General features: G+C 43.1%; 1 protein-coding gene across 1 annotated transcript in view; it reads left to right on the forward strand.

The window, feature by feature from the left end:
* The first annotated feature begins 4,357 nt into the window (after positions 1–4,357).
* LOC142200194 (b(0,+)-type amino acid transporter 1-like) overlaps positions 4,358–18,847 on the forward strand; it is a 54,440-nt gene continuing 39,950 nt past the window's right edge. Inside the window, exon 1 of the mRNA XM_075270363.1 lies at positions 4,358–5,051. Coding sequence (XP_075126464.1) covers positions 4,358–5,051 — 694 coding nt within the window. The remainder of the gene's footprint in view (positions 5,052–18,847) is intronic.

Raw genomic sequence — 18,847 nt, forward strand, 5'->3', positions numbered from 1 at the left:
AACTGGAGGTTTTGGTCTCCTTGGTGATGACATGGGCACGCTGAGCCTCATGACATCATGATGCTCTACGTGCCCATGTGACCTCAGTGGTGACCCCAGGGGCATGATGTCACCAGGAGAGCACCAGGCGCTGCGAGGAGGCCTAAAAGAGATACGGTAAGGTGATTAGAAATGTTTTTTCTTTTTTTTTTTTTCACCTCCCCTAGGCCTCCATTTATTACACTCCATTTATTATACTGGTGGTGTATAATAATTTACCACAATGCATGCCCTGGAAGTTATTTTAGTTCACCTGAGTTGAATTCCCAATTGTTCAATTTCATTGAAAACCAAACGATTTGGGATATTCAGGTTGAACACAGCTCATGACAAAGCAGTTTACTCAATCACAGGCCTCAATAGTGACCCAAGAAGCGTTACGCTACAGGAGAGTTCTGTATGCCATGAGCATAGTTCCCAACCATCCCTCATCTGGTGGGACAGTTCCGATTTTACACTGCTTTCCCGCCGTACCGGACGGCTTACTGTTATGACCTTGAAGTGATTTTCTTGTTAACAAACTTTTCCCTGATCACCACCGGCTCTTATCCCAGTTAAAGCTAAATACTATACTGAGAAGGACCTTTCTGACATCAGATGGTCACATAGTATTCTCTAGTCACGAGACAGGGTAGGTGTGGCTTTGCTCGTAAGAAGAAAAGATGTATCCCATACAGTGGAGGAAGATGGAGAGATGTGAGGCGTAAGGTACTGTGTTTGTGGGGAAGATGTTGAATGCAGGGTGAACTGTGAGTGTGTGGAAGATATGGGGTACAGGGTGGACTCTATGTGTGTGTGTCTGTGTGTGTGGGGGGAGATGTGGGGTACATTGTGGACTCTCTGTGTGTGGAGAGATGTGGGGTGCAGGGTGGACTGTGTCTGGGGTGAAGAGACGTGGGGTGCAGGGTGTACTGTGGGGGAAGGTGTGGGTGCAGGGTGGACTGTGTGTATGTGGGGCGCAGGGTGGACTGTGTGTGTGAGGGAGATGTGGGGTGCAGGGTGGACTCTGTGTATGTGGGAGGGAGATGTGGGGTGCAGGGTGGACTGTGTTTTCGGGGGGAAGAGACGTGGGGTGCAGGGTGTATTGTGGGGGGAGATGTGGGGGTACAGGGTGGACTGTGTGTGTGAGGGAGATGTACAGTGCATGGGGGACTGTGTGGGGGGGAAAGAAATGTTTGGTGCAGGATGTACTCAAGGGGTTGGAGAGATGTGGGGAAGAGGGTGTACCCAAAGAGAAATGGCAGGAATAGAATCAATTTAGAAGTGGCCAAAATACTAAGAAAAATACACACAAAATTAGTATAAAACTAATACATTTTATTAATGCCACGATTAAAAAATGTGATACAAATAACATAAGACACATAAATACGGGGGACATAATAACCAAATACCAAAAATTACCTAACCATAGGTGGCTAAGACTATAACACTGAGGGGTAAATATAATGCATTATAATACAACACACTATAGTCATAGGTGCCTGGATGTAATATATATATCTGCACGGCCAAGAGTATCTCAAGTCATAATGCCAATGGGCAAGTAATAGCACGGCCCATAACAGAATGCCATACAACCAGACACAAATACCAGATATAAGTAGTAGGAAAAAAATCCCCCCTCAGTGATATAACATACCGCCTATGGAGTAGAACCGCCTGACGTGCGTTTCGTCCACAGAGATGGACTTTGTCATGGGACCTTGGTGGCATTAATAAAATGTATGTGTATTTTTCTTAGTATTTTGGTTGGTTTATTGCACACAATAGCATGCTATTTTGGTTTTTTGGCTTGTCAATTTAGAAGTGGGTGGAACTAAGTTTGTAGCGGCCCGCATGGCACGTTCACGTTTTCTCCCTCTTTCTGTCTTTTAAAAGTTGGGAGGTATGGCCATGAGGAGGCATGAACCCGAGCACCAGAAGCCGCGAGGAGGCTAAAAAGAGGTAACAGAAGGTGATTGTAAATGTTTTTTTATTTTTGTCACCTCCCCTGGGCATCCACCTATTATACTCTGGGGTTTGAAGAGACCCCCAGCATATAATAATTTACCGCAAATTAGTTAGTCTGAGATGAATCCCATATTGTTCAGTTTTGTTAACAACCAAACTGGAATATTCGGGTTGAGTCGGGTTCGTTACAAACCAAATCACCCATCTCTAATTATGAACATGCTCCAGATGGTCCAGACAGGCCACCAGTCGAGAAGATTGTCTATTACATGGTCACTCATTTACTAGAAAGGGCACATGTTCTACACTAGCGGTTCCAGCAGCTTGAAAGCCCAAACATCTGCCCTGTACGTCTGTTACCTGAATTCTTCCCTGACTGGGTACATGTAGACAAATGAAAGAGTCCAGCAGTCAGGGTATATGACATACACAACCCCTGTAAATCTGTCTCTTGTAATCCTATAGTCTTGTAGATCGGGTCACGTACAGTGCGGCTACAGTAACATTCTATTAACCTGTTATCACTGGAACTTGACCTGGATTATCAATTGGTAAATACACGAAAAGTTAATTTTTTGTAAATCGTGTCATCATTCTGAGAAAATATTGGCGCAATGGGAGATTTAACAGACGAGTATTGTATGTTTTTTTTATCATGTGGCTACATTCATTTGTAAAACTCATATAACCCCTTTAGAAGGAACTAGCAGTAGACATAGCCATGGCCAGAATACTGACAACCTTCCATATTACAAATAACCATATATTATGAAGACTGGTATAGCATGAAGGGGTGAAATCTTAGAGGCAGGAGTTGTGGGGCATGTAAATATGGCTACTGGTAATGCTAACATGCTGGTAGCCATACTAGTCACCTACTGTATAAGGTGCACTTTTATAAGACCTAAACCCACCTATATCAAAACCTTAGCAGTCACTACATTATCATGGAACAGCTGATCTGCAGGAGTCCTGGCTTTTGAACCCTTGCAGATGTAATATTGTTGGACTATCCTTAGGACAGGCCATCAATATTAGAGAAATGGATAAACCCTTAAATATATCACCCAATGTCCCACACAGTTTAGCGCCCCATCACTGTCCCCATACATTATGTTGTCCTCCATCAATGCCTCCATACAGTATAAAGGCAATATCACCATCCACATACAGTATAATACCCCCAACATTGCCCCCAATACAAAATTATGGACTCCATACAGTGATCCCAAAACAATATAGTGGCCCCTACACAATATAATGCCCCCATTGAATGGCGTCATCATTGTACGTCATAAAATACAATGGCTCACAAATAATATAGTGGCCCCCATACAGTGAATCCATCACTGTCCATCATACAATATAACAACCTCCATTCAGTGGCCACTAAACAAATTAATGGCCCCCATACAGTGGCCCCCATCACCATACCCCATGCAGAGCCCCCACACCGTGGTAGTAGCTGAGAAAAATAAGTAGCCTGTAGTCTAGGTTATGTCTCAAACTGGTGCCACAGTCTCCGCTTTGTGGGTTTCCGTCTTCTGCCAACATGAGACGGTAACCCGGCAGTCAGTGTCCGCCCGTGAGCACCAGTGAGCGTCTTCTGGTCTCCGTGGCGAACCCGTTTTATTTTTTTTTAACCAGACACAAAGTCCGACTTTGTGTCCAGTTAAAAAAAAACGGTCTCACCGCGGAGAGGCAGAAGACGCTCACGGGCGGACAATTTGCAAACCCATTCAAATGAATGGTTTTGTAAACTGACTGCCGGAATTCCGTCTCCTGTCCAGTTTCTCGGGCAGAAGACGGAAACCTGCAAAGCAGAGACTGGTGCGTAGGTGTGAACCCGCCCTAACTGGGACCCCTGCTGTGTGATATTAGTTGGCCAGTGTCTGCAGCTAGATGTCAGTCTCATGTCAGGGTGAGCTGGGCGCTCACCTGTCGCCCGTGGACCAATCCGAGCCTGTGTTCTGTATAGTGCAAGAACGGATGGGCTGATGCAGGTAAGTATAAATGCATATTAATTTTATCGCCCTCCCCTTCTGACTACATGGACAACTCCTTTAACTATTTCATGCTTCCTGTGGTCAGGGCAGCGTCCCTGGGTATATCTTTTATTGTGAATTTTTGAAATTTTTTTGAAATGTAAAAGAATAAAGAACATTTCAGTGAAATATTCTTAAACCTAAAGTAACATTGTGGATGTGAGATATTCACACCTTTCTAGGATGGGAAGAACAAAGTACAAAGTGTATGTTAGTGTTTCTGTCATTCACCGTGCATCATGCCAAAATCAACAAGATAGATAGAGTTATATAAAGGAGAAGACATCGGAGTCAGTTGGAGTCGGGTATTGTGGTCTACGATGGATACACAGCAACGTTCAGAAGGGGACAGGGTTGTTCTAAAAAGGACTATTGGATATTTCAGCGGTGTCAGCTTCATTATTACAGTCATCTTGGGCACGGGCATTTTTATCTCTCCTGGAGCTGTTCTTCTATGTTCACAACTGAATGTCGGAGCGGCACTAGTGATATGGACAGCTTGTGGTATAATATCAATGGCTGGATCTCTCTGTTACGCGGAACTAGGAACTACTTTCCCATCATCTGGAGGGGAATATTTCTACATCAAGAGAGGACTAGGTCCCATCCCTGCATTTGTATTTCTATGGACCTGCGTAGTTTTTATCAGACCGGCCGCGACAACCGTCCAAGCTCTAATGTTTGCCGAATACGTTATCCAACCATTTTTCCCGGGATGCGCTGCCCCCGAGACAATAAAAAAGGCCTCTGCTATTGCCCTCATCGTGACTGTAGGGATTATCAATTGCTTAAGTGTAAAGTGGATTATTTTAGCTCAGAACATGTTTATGGTCCTCAAACTGGCTTTGCTCACCGCTATTATCATAAGTGGCATTGTCCATTTAGCTATGGGGAACACATCCAATTTTGACAAAGCATTTGAGGGCAAAGTTCCGAATGTGTCCCAGATTGCCGAAGCTTTCTACCAAGGCATGTTTGCGTTTGGTGGATGGAATGTTCTCAATTACTTCATCGGTATGTATTGATGTATAATGTAAATGTTTGCAGACAGGCTGGGGAGCGATGAAGGGCCATTTCAGCTACAACATAATTTTAGGATACAGTGAAAGCAAATACATGACAGATGCAATTCATGGCCAGAGAATGCCTGCATTAAAGGAATATTACTGTAATATCCTGACACGTGATAATTGCCAATTGGTTGGTGCCCAGGTTCAAGACCTATGGGCCTAAATACCATGGCAGCAGGCACAGAGCCTCCTATAGGAGCCCAATGGTACATCTCCTCTTAGACATGACATGCATAAATAGTAATGAATAGGGTTGATGGAATAGACCATTATTTTTAACATTATTCCTATGCTGTGATATAACTTTTTTTTCCTGTACTGACATTATGTATTTATTATACCCAAAAAGTGACACCATGATTCTGTTTTTCTTGTGCTATTACATCACATTGCAGATGATTCATAACCTTTTTTTGTGTTTGTTAGACTTTTGCTATGATATCATGATTATAACAGTTCTGTGACATCACTGTGCACAGTGGTGTAACTACCACGGTAGCAGTGGTAGCAGCTGCCACAGGGCCCGACACCTTAGGGGGCCCAGGCCCCCTTACTAGTTAATATGCCAAAAAAGAAATAAACAATGAATTTCACTTTTTGAGGCCTGAGGCCACCTAAGGTGTTGGTTCCGGGTGGTGGAGAGCTTAAGCAGCGTGTGCCCTGACAGTGGGGGAGACAGTGCCGGAGACATCATGCAGGAAGAAGATAGCCATGCCAGGGGATGGAGTGAACAGAGCTGAGTGCGTGCAGCAGACTGGGGAGTTTAACCCTTGTGTGCAGGGCAGGCTGTCAGCACACAGTACTGTGCTGGCAGCTGCCTGCTGCCTGGGGATGAAGGGCAGTGAAATTATTACAGTATTATGTATTACAGTACATAATACTGTGCTACAGGGGCCACTATAGGACATAATATGGTGTACAGAAGCCACTATGGTGCATAATAGTGCCTGCAGGAATGCGGGGGAAAAGGGTCGGTCGGGGTCTTTGGAGGGGGGGCCCCATGTCAAAGGTTCGCCACGGGGCCCCACCATTCCTAGTTACGCCACTGACTGTGCATTATCTGTGTTCTGTGACATCACAGTGTGAACCATCTCACTATTATGACATCACTGTGTGCATTATCCCTATACTGTGATTTCACTGTGTGCATTATCCCTGTGTTGTGACATCACTGTGTGTATTATCCCTGTACTGTGACATCCCTATATTTATTATCCCTGTACTGTGACATCACTGTATGTATTATCTCAGTACTGTGACATCACTGTGTGTATTATCCCTGTACTGTGACATCCCTATATTTATTATCCCTGTACTATGACATCACTGTGTGTATTACCCCTGTACTATGACATCACTGTGTGTATTATCCCTATACTGTGACATCACTGTGTATATTATCCCTGTACTGTGACATCACAGCGTGAGCTATCCCATTGTTGTGATATTGATATTTGCATTATACCTGTGCATTTCGGAAACCAAAATGATAATAACCTTTTCATGGTATGAGCTTGCTGTTGGAAGTGATCATAGTAGACTGGGCTCCGTTCTAAGTTTTTCTAGCCAGCTAATGGTTTCAAGTCACCTATTAAATGATGGAAAGAGCTGGACATGTTGAAGGTGGTAAAAGGTCATCTTTAAAGTTATGTAAGGTAAAAATAGTATCCAAAAATGTAATACAATGTATTAAATAAAAGTGATACATATAGAGAGACTTATATACATTGGCAACCTACTAACTGTAACAATTTGCACAATGATGTTAACATGTTACTTGTAGTACATAATGTTAACAATGATGTAATTGTTGCTAAATCTATCTATCTATCTATCTATCTATCTATCTATCTATCTATCTATCTATAAAGAGAGAGTGAGAGATTCCTATATGGTTTGTATCATCGTAAAATAAACCTAGTAAATTAGACAATTCATTGTGACCTTTTGTTAGACTGGAGGAATACGATATTCGCAGTATATAGTATATATTATCGCTTACACTTGCAGAACTAAGAGAACGATAGTCACTTTGCTATGATTAATGGTTTATACAGAGTAGATTTAGTAGCAGATTTCTTCGATGCTCGCCGTGGAAGAATGGTCATGCTTACTGAAATAATCGTCTGTCAAAATGATTTTTCCACTGTGTTGGTATGGCAATGGTGCGGAAAGTTCTTTTTTCACTCATGAAATGCAACATTTATTGTTTGTCAGTACTTATTGAATATTTCTGTGGTTTTATAAAAAAAAATAACACAGGCGGTTGCCCAGCTTAGTCCCAATGTCGTATTGAGGTTTCATGTTGGTCCAGATTAGTTTATAATGTGCAATGTGCATTGTCTTCTCATTATGTCTTTCCTGTAGCGCCCCTGCTGAGAAAACAAAGTATGACAGAAATGAAATCCCATGAATTGTTTTTAGTGGTTGACCCTGCAGAACTGCTTTGTCAGTTCTTGACTTTACTAGTTTACTATTAACTTCTAACAATGTCCTTGACCTTATGTAAATCATGCTGACAAAATACCGGTATAATAGAAACAGCTCATCTAGTGTAGTAGGTCAGACTGGATAAAAGAGCAGACTAAAGGATGAGTGGATGTGTGCTCACCTTATGGTGGTGTGATCAGATCGCAACACCTCAATATGCAGAGATATAAATCACATGTCCCCTTCAGGGCAGCCGCAGGAACAGCATTACACAAGTGAAGGACAACAAATCTTCTCCATTAGGACCAAAGGAATAAATAGTCCGCGCTCGCACGTCTTTAAGTTCAATTACTTTATTATAAAACCATTTACATAACGCATTTCGGAGCTCATATGCTCCTTTTTCAAATGTATTGTTTGGTGTGAAGAGAGCAAACCTCATACTGACATAAATAAAGGATACAGACCATAGAGTGCACAGCCACAAGGGGTGAGCCCCAATGAACACATATGTCAAACATTAACAACAAATCCCTGGATTTGCAAACCTCATTCCCAAAGAGATCTGAGGTTTGTAAACACTCACACTTGATAATACACAAAAGACGGGCTAAAAATATATACAACATGGTGACTCAGTGGTCAGCACCGGAGTCCCGGGTTTGAACCCTGCAAAGGACAACATCTGCAAGGAGCCTGCACACTCATTTTGGGAAAAAAAAGGCTTTTATATGGCTACTAGCAGGAGGACCCGGCTTCGCATGAGTATATTTAATTTTTTGTTTGTGTAGTGGCCCCATAAGAATTGTCCAATTTTGCACTGGTGTATTTTGTATATCGTTTGTGTGTGCCCATAAGCATCATGTGATCATGTGTATCTCATTTCGAATATCAGTGAAAAACCTGCGATCGGTTGTTATGGAGACCTGGATTAAAGCTGTGTGTATGTGACCTTGTGTAACAGTGTCATTCACAGCACCCTGCCCCTTTAAGGCTGACATAAAATAGTGAAAGTAGTGAAGAAAAATGGCTGAGTTGCTATGGAAACCTGGAGTAAAACTCTAATATGTGGTACTCTATGCAGAGCCGTGTATCTGATCCTCCAGCGTATGGTACTGTGTGCTGACGCATGTATCTATTCCACTGGCATGTGGTACTGTGTGGAGTGGTGCATATCTAATCCTCTAGCATGTGGTACTGTGTGCAGTAACACGTATCTAATCCTCTGGCGTGTGGTACTGTGTGAAGTGGCGTGTATCTAATCCTCCGTTGTGTGGTATTTTGTGCATTGGTGCATATCTAATCCTCTGGTGAGTGGTATTGTGTGCAGTGGTGCGTATCCAATCCTCCAGTGTGTGGTATCGAGTGCAGTGGTGCATATCTAATCCTCTGACGTGTGGATTTTTGTGAAGACGCGTGTATCTAATCCTCTGGTGCTTGGTACTGTGTGCATACACACGTATCTAATACTCCGGCTTGTGGTACTGTGTGCAGACATGCGTATTTAATCCTCTAGTGTGTGGTACTGTGTGCTGACTTGTGTATCTAATCCTCCAGCGTGTGGTACTGTGTGCAGACGCGCATATCTAATCCGCCGGTATTGTGTAAAGATGTGCGTATCTAATCCTCCGTCATGTGTAACTATGCGCAGACATACGTATCTAATGCTGCAGCATGTGTAACTGTGTATAGACGCACGTATCTAATCCTCTGGCGTGTGGAACCGTGTGCTAAGTGTGTATCTAATCCTCTGGCATGTGGTACTGTGTGCTGACTTGTGTATCTAATCCTCCAGCGTGTTGTACTGTGTGCAGATGCGTGTATCTAATCCTCCGGTGTGTGGTACTGTGTGCTGACATGCGTATCTAATCCTCTGGCATATGGAACTGTGTGCAGTCGCGTGTATCTAGTCCTCTGGCTTGTGGAACTGTGTGCAGATGTGCATATTTAATCCTCCGGCGTGTGGAACTGTGTGCAGACAGAGGTGAACCTGCCCCTTTCGCCACCCGAGGCGAAGTGCAGAAAGTCGCCCCCCCTCCCCCGCCGGGGAAGGGGGCAGAGTGGGGGCGGGGCTTAGCGGAGGGGGCGGGGCTTAGCACAATTCGCCAACAGAGAGCAGGCCCGGAGACTGCCTGCGCTCTGCCTGAGCGTGCGGGGAGGCTGCTGGAGCAGCGCTGCTCCAGTGGCCTCCCCAAACCACCGCTCCGTGCTAATCCAGTCCAGGACAGCTTGTCCTGGACTGGCTTACTTTAGCAAAAATGCCGCCCTCCCTGAGGCCCTGGCATAGCGCTCGCTTCAGGTCGCCTCATGGGAGGTGCGGCGCTATGTGCAGACGCGTGTATCTAATCCTCTGACATCTGATACTGTGTGTTGATCTGTGTATCTAATCCTATGATGTGTGTATCTCAGTTTGTATATCAGTGTTGGATCGTACATGTAGAGTAACCGTGTGTATTGCAGGTTTGTTTTGGCTAACGGGGGGTCAGGGTGTTGGGAAAGCTGTATCTCCGTAATGGTACGTACGAGTGAGTTGGATTCTCATCTTAAACCTTCCCGGACACCTGATGTATCTCTGTACCAAATTTGGTGAAGATCAGTCCAGTCGTTTAGTCGCGCATAGAGAACAGACAGACAGACAGACAAGAATTCATTTTTATAATACAGAGAGATAATCATACATATACGGAAAAAAAACAAAACATATACATATAAATAGTTCCGGATAAAACCATACCAAAAAGTTTACATAAACAATCCTCAGAAAAAATATGCATAGCAATCCAATCCCTTCATTAATGTATATGTATGATTATAGACATATCATTTTTTCCACTCTTTGTGGATGTTGTCCTTGGCTTGGTTCAAACCCGGGACTTTGGCGCTGACCACTGAGCCACCATGTTGCCCCTATATGAATATGTTTTTAGCCCGTCTTTTGTGTATGATAAAGTATGAGTGTTTAGTTATGTCAGTATTAGGTTTTCTCTGTTCACACCAAACAATACATTTGAAAAAGGAGCATATGAGCTTCGAAACGCGTTATGCAAATGGTTTTATAATAGAGCAATTGAACTTGAAGACGTCCTGGTGAGCGCGGACTATTTATTCCTTTGGTCTTCTGGAGAAGACTTGACCTTATGCAATTTATCTTAATGGGCTTCTCCATGGAGTCTGTGTACGGTTACTTCTCTTCAGAGGATATACTGTATGTGCTGCACATAGAGGTTCCAAGCTGGTTCCAACCCTAGCTCAAAAGTTTAGAATAAGCGCCCAGTCTTCAAGTCACCCTGCATTTCGCTTTTACCTGGGACTGGCTTTTCCTATAGTCTGACAGCCCCCATAGCACAGGTAATAGCTACCTGTGAATGCTGAGAAGGAGCAAAGAGACCCAGAGGCCAAAAACTCAAGCAGAGAGCTACTCCAGTGCTCTAGTGACAGATGTGAACGAACCCTTACCTGTATAGCGCCAACACATTCCGCACACTTTGTGTTCCATATAGGTCTCACAATCTACATTCCCTATCGGCATGTCTTTGGAGTGTGGGAGGAAACCCACAGAACTTACAATATTCTTAAGCTAGCCTTTTTATACAGAATCTAGTGAATGACTTGATGACATAGAAAATTGCCCCATGAAAGTTTGGCTGACAATTGCCCCAGAAACTGAAGGCAGGAGAAGTTCTGTAGCAGCATCTATCCACGTCATGCGTATTCTAATTTCAATATCCGTCAGTATATTTGATGTATGTTTTGTCAGGATGATTGTAACGCCAGCCGGGTATGTTAGAGCCCTTTAATTATCCCGCATTGTTGTTATTGTGCAGTGATAGGCGCGCACAATTCATTACTCTTTCATAGGTCTGAGTTGTAATTGAGATTATGTTGAGATACATCCTCATGAAGCCAGTCTAATGTTTGCCTCTTGCTTCTAATTGCCTCTAATCACATAAATTGCAGTTAATGTTCCATTATTTGCCTATATTTTATAGAACGCAGGACACTTATCATTCTGAGTGTCATTATGAGTATGATATTAAGGTAGACATTGAATGTTGATGGCACTAGAGAAGTAATTTAGATAGGACAAGCCCTCGAAATGGAGAACTCAATAAGGAAATATGTTGCAGCTGACATCGACTAATAGATATCACGCTGTTCAGACAAAACACTTGATTATAAACATTGTATCCTGCAATTCAGTTGTAACAATGAAACCCTGATATCGAAGGCTGAGAAAAAGCATCCCAAAGAACAATTAAATCCCAAGGTGATGTTTAACTTCTTCTTGACTGGGCTACTATGCGACTTATTAGAATAATACAAATGTGTGATTTTTGGGGGGCTGTATATGTATATTATTATTATCATCATATATGAAAGGCGTATTATGACCCTGTTGTACACTATATCCAGGTAGATAAGAAGAGACCAGTACGATACATGAGGGATGAGGTTATAGATTTTGCATTGAGACTCCTATGTTTTATTCTATGGTTCGGCTACCCCTTTAATTTACAATGCAAACCATACAGCGATAGGAATCCTTAACGTGATGTCTAATGACTCACAGTCTGTTGTTTTTGGTGACTTTTCAGGATAAGCTATTATGTGTGGGCACTTGAGGAGTAACACTATCTCTCATCATTACGCGACTTATATTCGGCACTGTTTAGCAGTTTCCCCCGCTGTATCTGGAATTTGTAGTTCTGTCTGAGCTGGAGATTGGAGACTACACTTCATACTATGTGGCTGGTGAGCAAGGTAGAAACCTGTCCTGGCTCATGTCCACTTGTAATTGTGCATTGTGTTCAAATTACACTTTCTCCTGACCTTGGTTGTGTTCCTGACCTCATCCTTGCCTAGTCATCTTGTCTAGTCTTCCCCGTGTTTGTGGCACTTCCTTGATTCTGCTAGACTATAACAGAAAACTAAAAGAATAAATGCCCCAATAAATAGTATCACAGTAACAGCAACTCCTATCACTAAAACTTACCTTGTAATAATGAAGCATAAAATCAGTGCGTTATATCACCGTAATAAATAGTGTCACTTGGGGGGTAATCACCTTACAAGTAGAGATGAGCGAACAGTGTTCTATCGAACACGTGTTCGATCGGATATCAGGCTGTTCGATGTGTTCGATTCGAATCGAACATCACGTGGCAAACTCCAAAAAAATTTGATTCCCCTCCCACCTTCCCTGGCGCTTTTTTTGCACCAATAACAGCGCAGGGAAGGTGGGACAGGAACTACGACAACGGGGGCATTGAAAAAAATCGGAAAAAGTCATTGGCTGCCGAAATCAGGTGACCTCCATTTTAGACGAATAGTGGATTTCAAATCCGGGTCATATGAGAATGTGAACTTTGTGACTATGAGACAGGGATAGCTGTACAGGCAGGGATAGCTAGGGATAACCTTTATTTAGGTAGGAATGTTATTAAAAATAACTTTTTAGGGCTCTATCGGGTGTGTAATTGTGATTTTTGTGAGATAAACTTTTTCCCATAGGAATGCATTGGACAGCGCTGATTGGCCAGAGTACGGAATTCTACCAATCAGCGCTGGCTCTGCTGGAGGAGGCGGAGTCTAAGATCGCTCCACACCAGTCTCCATTCAGGTCCGACCTTAGACTCCGCCTCCTCTGGCAGAGCCAGCGCTGATTGGCCGAAGGCTGGCCAATGCATTCCTATGGGTATGCAGAGACTCAGCAGTGTTGAGCCAGTTCTGCTCAACTACACCGTGTGCCGGTCAGCCCATCAGATGTAGCAGAGCCGAGGGTGCACTAGAACCCTTATACACACTCGGCTCTGCTACATCAATCTCGACTCCCGATTAATATTTATGGCTGTGGAGAAAAAGTTCAGCAGACAAAGTAAATACTCCCATCCATTGGTGAGATGGATGAATGATAGAAGATACGGGCATCCTACATGACAATGTACTCGTCGTACCACTTGGCGTCCCATATAGAGAGGAAGCGTGCAATGCATCTTATGTATCTTCTATCATTTCATCCACCTCACCAATGGATGAGCCAGTGGCGTAACTAGGAATGGCGGGGCCCCGTGGCGAACCTTTGACATGGGCCCCCCCGGCTGACATCGAAAACCCCGACCAACGCCGAAAACCCCGCACGACCCCACCCCCCGCATTCCTACGCACACTATTACACTCCATAGTGGCCCCTGCACACATTATTATACCCCATAGTGGCCCCTGCACACATTATTATACCCCATAGTGGCCCCTGCACACATTATTATACCCCATAGTGGCCCCTGCACACATTATTATACCCCATAGTGGCCCCTGCACACATTATTATACCCCATAGTGGCCCCTGCACACAGTATTATACCCCATAGTGGCCCCTGCACACAGTATTATACCCCATAGTGGCCCCTGCACACAGTATTATACACCATAGTGGCCCCTGCACACAGTATTATACCCCATAGTGGCCCCTGCACACATTATTATACCCCATAGTGGCCCCTGCACACATTATTATACCCCATAGTGGCCCCTGCACACATTATTATACCCCATAGTGGCCCCTGCACACATTATTATACCCCATAGTGGCCCCTGCACACAGTATTATACCCCATAGTGGCTCCTGCACACAGTATTATGCACCATATTGGCCCTGCACACAGTATTATCCCCCATTGTGGCCTCTTCACCCACTATTATGCCCCGTTGTGGACACCCATTAACAATGATTATACTCTGGGGTCTTTTCAGACCCCAGAGTATAATAATCGGAGACCCGGAGGAAGAACAACATAAAAAAAAAAAACACTGTAACTTACCTGTCTCCCGACTCCCCGCTGGCGGCCATCTTCAATGACGTCAGGGACGTCATGTGACCGGGAGCCTGCGTCGCGACGCATAAGGATGCAGGCCCCGATCATGTGACGTCTGAGACGTCACACAAGTAGGCCGAAGCCTGCGCGGAGCCTGGAGAGGTAAGTAACACAGTTTTTTATGTTCAGTTACCTCTCCTGCACTTCCGATCATTATACTTGGGGGTCTGAAAAGACCCCCGAGTATAATAGTGCTTGTGGGGCCCACAGTGTCACTTACCGATCCCGGCCCCTGCCAGGATCGGTAAGTATATAGGGCCCGTTAGCGGCTGGAGTAACTCCAGCCGGTAACGGCCTATTAAAAAAAAAAAATGCAGCGGTAGCGGCTGCCACCGGGCCCCTAATGTCCCGGGCCCTGTGGCAGCTGCTACTGCTGCTACCACGGTAGTTACACCACTGGGATGAGCACATTTACATTTTCTGCTCAACTTTTTGTCCTCCTCAGCCAAAAATATTAATTGGGACTCGTGAATTGTAATGGTTATTTTACATCACAGCCTATTTTACAGCTTGACTGTAGTAATTGATCAGGGACAATTTTACCCCCAAAAAAGCATATATGAAGTAAGGTGGCACTACTCGAGTAAGCAATAGCCAAAGGTAGGGGCGATGTGGTACGCAATATATGGGTGGTGCTCACAGTGAGAAAAATCAACCAGGCAATATAAAAAAAGTAGAAAAACTAGGCACTCACCCTTAAACTTTGTGTTAAAAAGTCCAAACTTTATTGCAAATCTCCAGGTAAAAACATACACGGGAGGAGGCACGCTCGGTGAGAAAGAGTGACAGCTGTTTCGTGCTGTTAGCACTTTATCAAGCTCTATGTAGCTACATAGAGCTTGATAAAGTGCTAACAGCACAAAACATCCTCATCGAGCGTGCCTCCTCCCATGTATGTTTTTACCTGGACATTTGCAATAAAGTTTGGGCTTTTTAACGCAAAGTTTAAGGGTGAGTGCCTAGTTTTTCTACTTTTTTTTTTAATATTACCCCTGAAAAAGTCCTGCATGCTCAACTTTTTCTTCCATCAAAAAAATTTAAAAGATATGATGGAAGACAAGGTCCATGTTGTTCACTTTCGTGTTAATGGAAATGAACACAGACTCAATCTGTGTCCATTACTCTGCCACAGTTAATGTCCGTTGCAGTCATCCTAGAGTCTTCTTGTTTACAAAGAACATTTGTCTTAGAGTTCTGTTCTATAACCTTGCTCCATGGTTCCTTGGACCATTTCATTTATTAATTCACATTAACCAAGTCCCCAGCTTTCTCAAGTTGCCACCTCTCATATATGTATTGCCCCAAGTGAGAAAAACATTACATAGTCAGCTAATGATCTTTCTACGGATTAGTTCAGGGAGCTGCAAAATCAAAGGACGACTTGTTTGGACAACCCAAAAATGTAGAGGTTCAGACATTGTCATCTCACTCAGACCATGGAGTGACTTGGGTGATACGATGGAAGGCTCTTTGCAATGATTTAATATGGATTCTAGAAATGTATTATAAAATATGAAGCTGACTTTTATAGCTATTTGAGTTACATTTTGACAAACTGGGATGTATTTCTTTACACATTTACTGGCAATTGGTTGGCTTTGGTCACCAGCATGAGGAACCTCGGTAACTTGTGGACACCTAACAAAAATGTTCCTGAATTGATTCCTATATGTTTAATAGGTAATGTACTTTATGACTGCTGTTTAAAGTACAAGCAACATCACTTAGAAATAGATTGCTATGTCCATACTATAAGCATTAGCAAAGAAGGTTAAAATGGAGATTGTATCCCGACCAAAGGAGGAAAAAGAAAATAATGGAAAAGTTCATCTGAAGAGGCGTTTGGGCTTTTTTGACAGTGTGTGCTTTCTTGTTGGTACCATCATAGGTGCTGGAATATTTGTTTCTCCTAAAGGGGTCTTGGAATATTCTCAGCTCAACATTGGGGTGGCATTATGCATATGGGCTGCCTGTGGCATTGTGTGTATAATGTGCTGCCTCTGTTACGCAGAGTTAGGATCGGCACTACCTTTTGCTGGAGGTGAATACTATCATGTTAGGCGAGGACTTGGATCTCTGCCGGCTTTCATTACCATCTGGACGATGACATTATTTATAAGACCTGCATCCAATGCAGCACGAGCCCTGACCTTTGCGGAATACGTCTGCCGACCATTTTACTCAGGTTGCCCATCACCTGATTTAGTCAAAAAAATGTTAGCTATTGGTATTCTATGGGTTCTATGTATCATAAACTCAAAAAGTGTTAAGATGGCCACCTGGGTGCAGAATATATTCACAGTGCTTAAAATGATGTCCTTGACTCTTATCGTTGTCTATGGAATGATTGAGTTTGGAAGTAACACTAAGGCCTTGGAACCATTTCAGGACGCTTTTAATTCCGAAGTCCCTAATGCAGCTCAGACTGCGGAGGCTTTCTATCAAGGCTTGTATGCGTATGGAGGATGGAACTTCCTCAACTACTTGGCTGGTATGTATCTAATGAGTTATGGCAAAAACATTACGTCATACTCTAATTTTTTGGGTATCATAGATATAATTTTTTTTTTTTTTAAATCCCCTAATATCAACTATTCAGTATATTATTTACCAATAATGTACAAGAATCCAGAAAAGCCACATGGAGAGATAACAGTGCCGAAGATTTCATCCCTGATGTGTAAACTTGGTAGATATATAGACTATTGGACACGCAACATAAATATTTAATATTTGAGGGATACAGTGGACACCATTAGCTCTTTACCACATTTCACTGATTCTTCTACTGTTATGGTCTTCGGCACGTGTTATGGCATTGATTTAAAGGGGTTATGCCATGAAAATTATTGGCTAGGGGATATATTGGTGATTGGAGTGAGATGGGAGTCTGACCCCTGGGACCCTCACCAATCCTGAGAACTTCTGTGTTTTAGCCCTGTTCAGAAAGTAATGGTGGACAAATATAAATGCCTCGCCTTTATCCATTTCATTGGTAGCACTCAGCAATCTCTGGCACTGTCACTGAAATGAATGACAGTGGGCCCCTTATGACAGTACTCTTCCATAGACCTCCACCAATTATACAATAATTTCACTTCTGGTTAATACTGAACTTGTTCGACCCATAACGAATCAGGGATCCAAACCACCCAAAGCAAAAAAATCTTTGGAGGTTCGCCTAGCTCTAGCTCCATCAGCTAACGACTAATGTATATATCTTATTGAGCTGGCGCCGTTTGTCTGACCTACACCAATCTAACATTGATGATCTTTTCTAAAGATGTTATCAATATCAAAAGACTGGACACAACCTGTAATTGTGTCCAGTCTTTTGATCGATCGGGATTGGAAAAGATCGGATCCCGATCGGCAATTGAGCAAATTTCACAATTGCGATCGGGATCGGCTGGAAAATGATCGGAAATCGGATTTTGAAATCTCAAGATCAGCTCAACCCTAAAAGTGACTTTTCCCATAGAGAAGCATTGTCTAGGGTTTAGCAATCGGGATCGGGAAAGATCGGATCCCGACTGGCGATCGAGCAAATTTCACGATTGCGATTGGGATCGGCTAGAACATGATCAGAAATCGGATTTTGTAATCTCAAGATCAGCTCAACCCTAAAAGTGACTTTTCCCATAGAGAAGCATTGACTATGGTTGATCGATTGGGATTGGGAAAGATCCGATCCCGATCGTCGATCGATCAAGTTTCACGATCGGGATCAGCTGGAAAATGGTCGGAAATCGGATTTTAAAATCGATCCTGAAATCTCAAGATCGGCTCAAGCCTACCTATAATATATATATTTTTTGGCTTTAATGTTTTGCTGGTGAGGGTAAGACCCTTTTTGCACCTCACTGGACATGGGGGCTAGCTTAGCAGAAAATGGGCATGACTTAGTGGGTAAAAGTCATGCCATGTTAAAAATTGTGCCACGTTTTGGTGCAAAGTAAACCAACTAAATCGCGAGACAAAAATGTTTCAAAATTCACCAAATCTATAATTCAAAAGGATTTATTTAGATACATTTGATGCACTTTTGCAGTATCTTGTCTAAGTTTACTTAAACAGGATCTTATCAGCTCAGCCCAATTCTCTTTAATGCATCCCACCATCTGTAGCTATTTTGATGAAGTCCCATTGGGATTTCCAGTGTTCTCTTCGCTTCAATGAAATGCATCCTTGTATGATCTGTGTCCGAATATCTTTGTGAAAACATAAACTTGCTCCCCAGCATAATGTACTAACATTGTTTTCTCTCTTGTTTCATATGTAATATTTATTACTTGCAGAAAGATCTTAAAGCATTATAGCCATCTAGTTCAGTAACGCCCAAAATTTTTTGGGACTAGTACAAATGAAAAGACGAAAGTAAATGTGAGCAGGTTATGGTCAGTACTAGAATCTGCTGTATTACTGAAATTCCTTTACC

This window comes from Leptodactylus fuscus, chromosome 4 (assembly GCF_031893055.1).
Source record: "Leptodactylus fuscus isolate aLepFus1 chromosome 4, aLepFus1.hap2, whole genome shotgun sequence".
Taxonomy (NCBI): Eukaryota; Metazoa; Chordata; class Amphibia; order Anura; family Leptodactylidae; genus Leptodactylus; species Leptodactylus fuscus.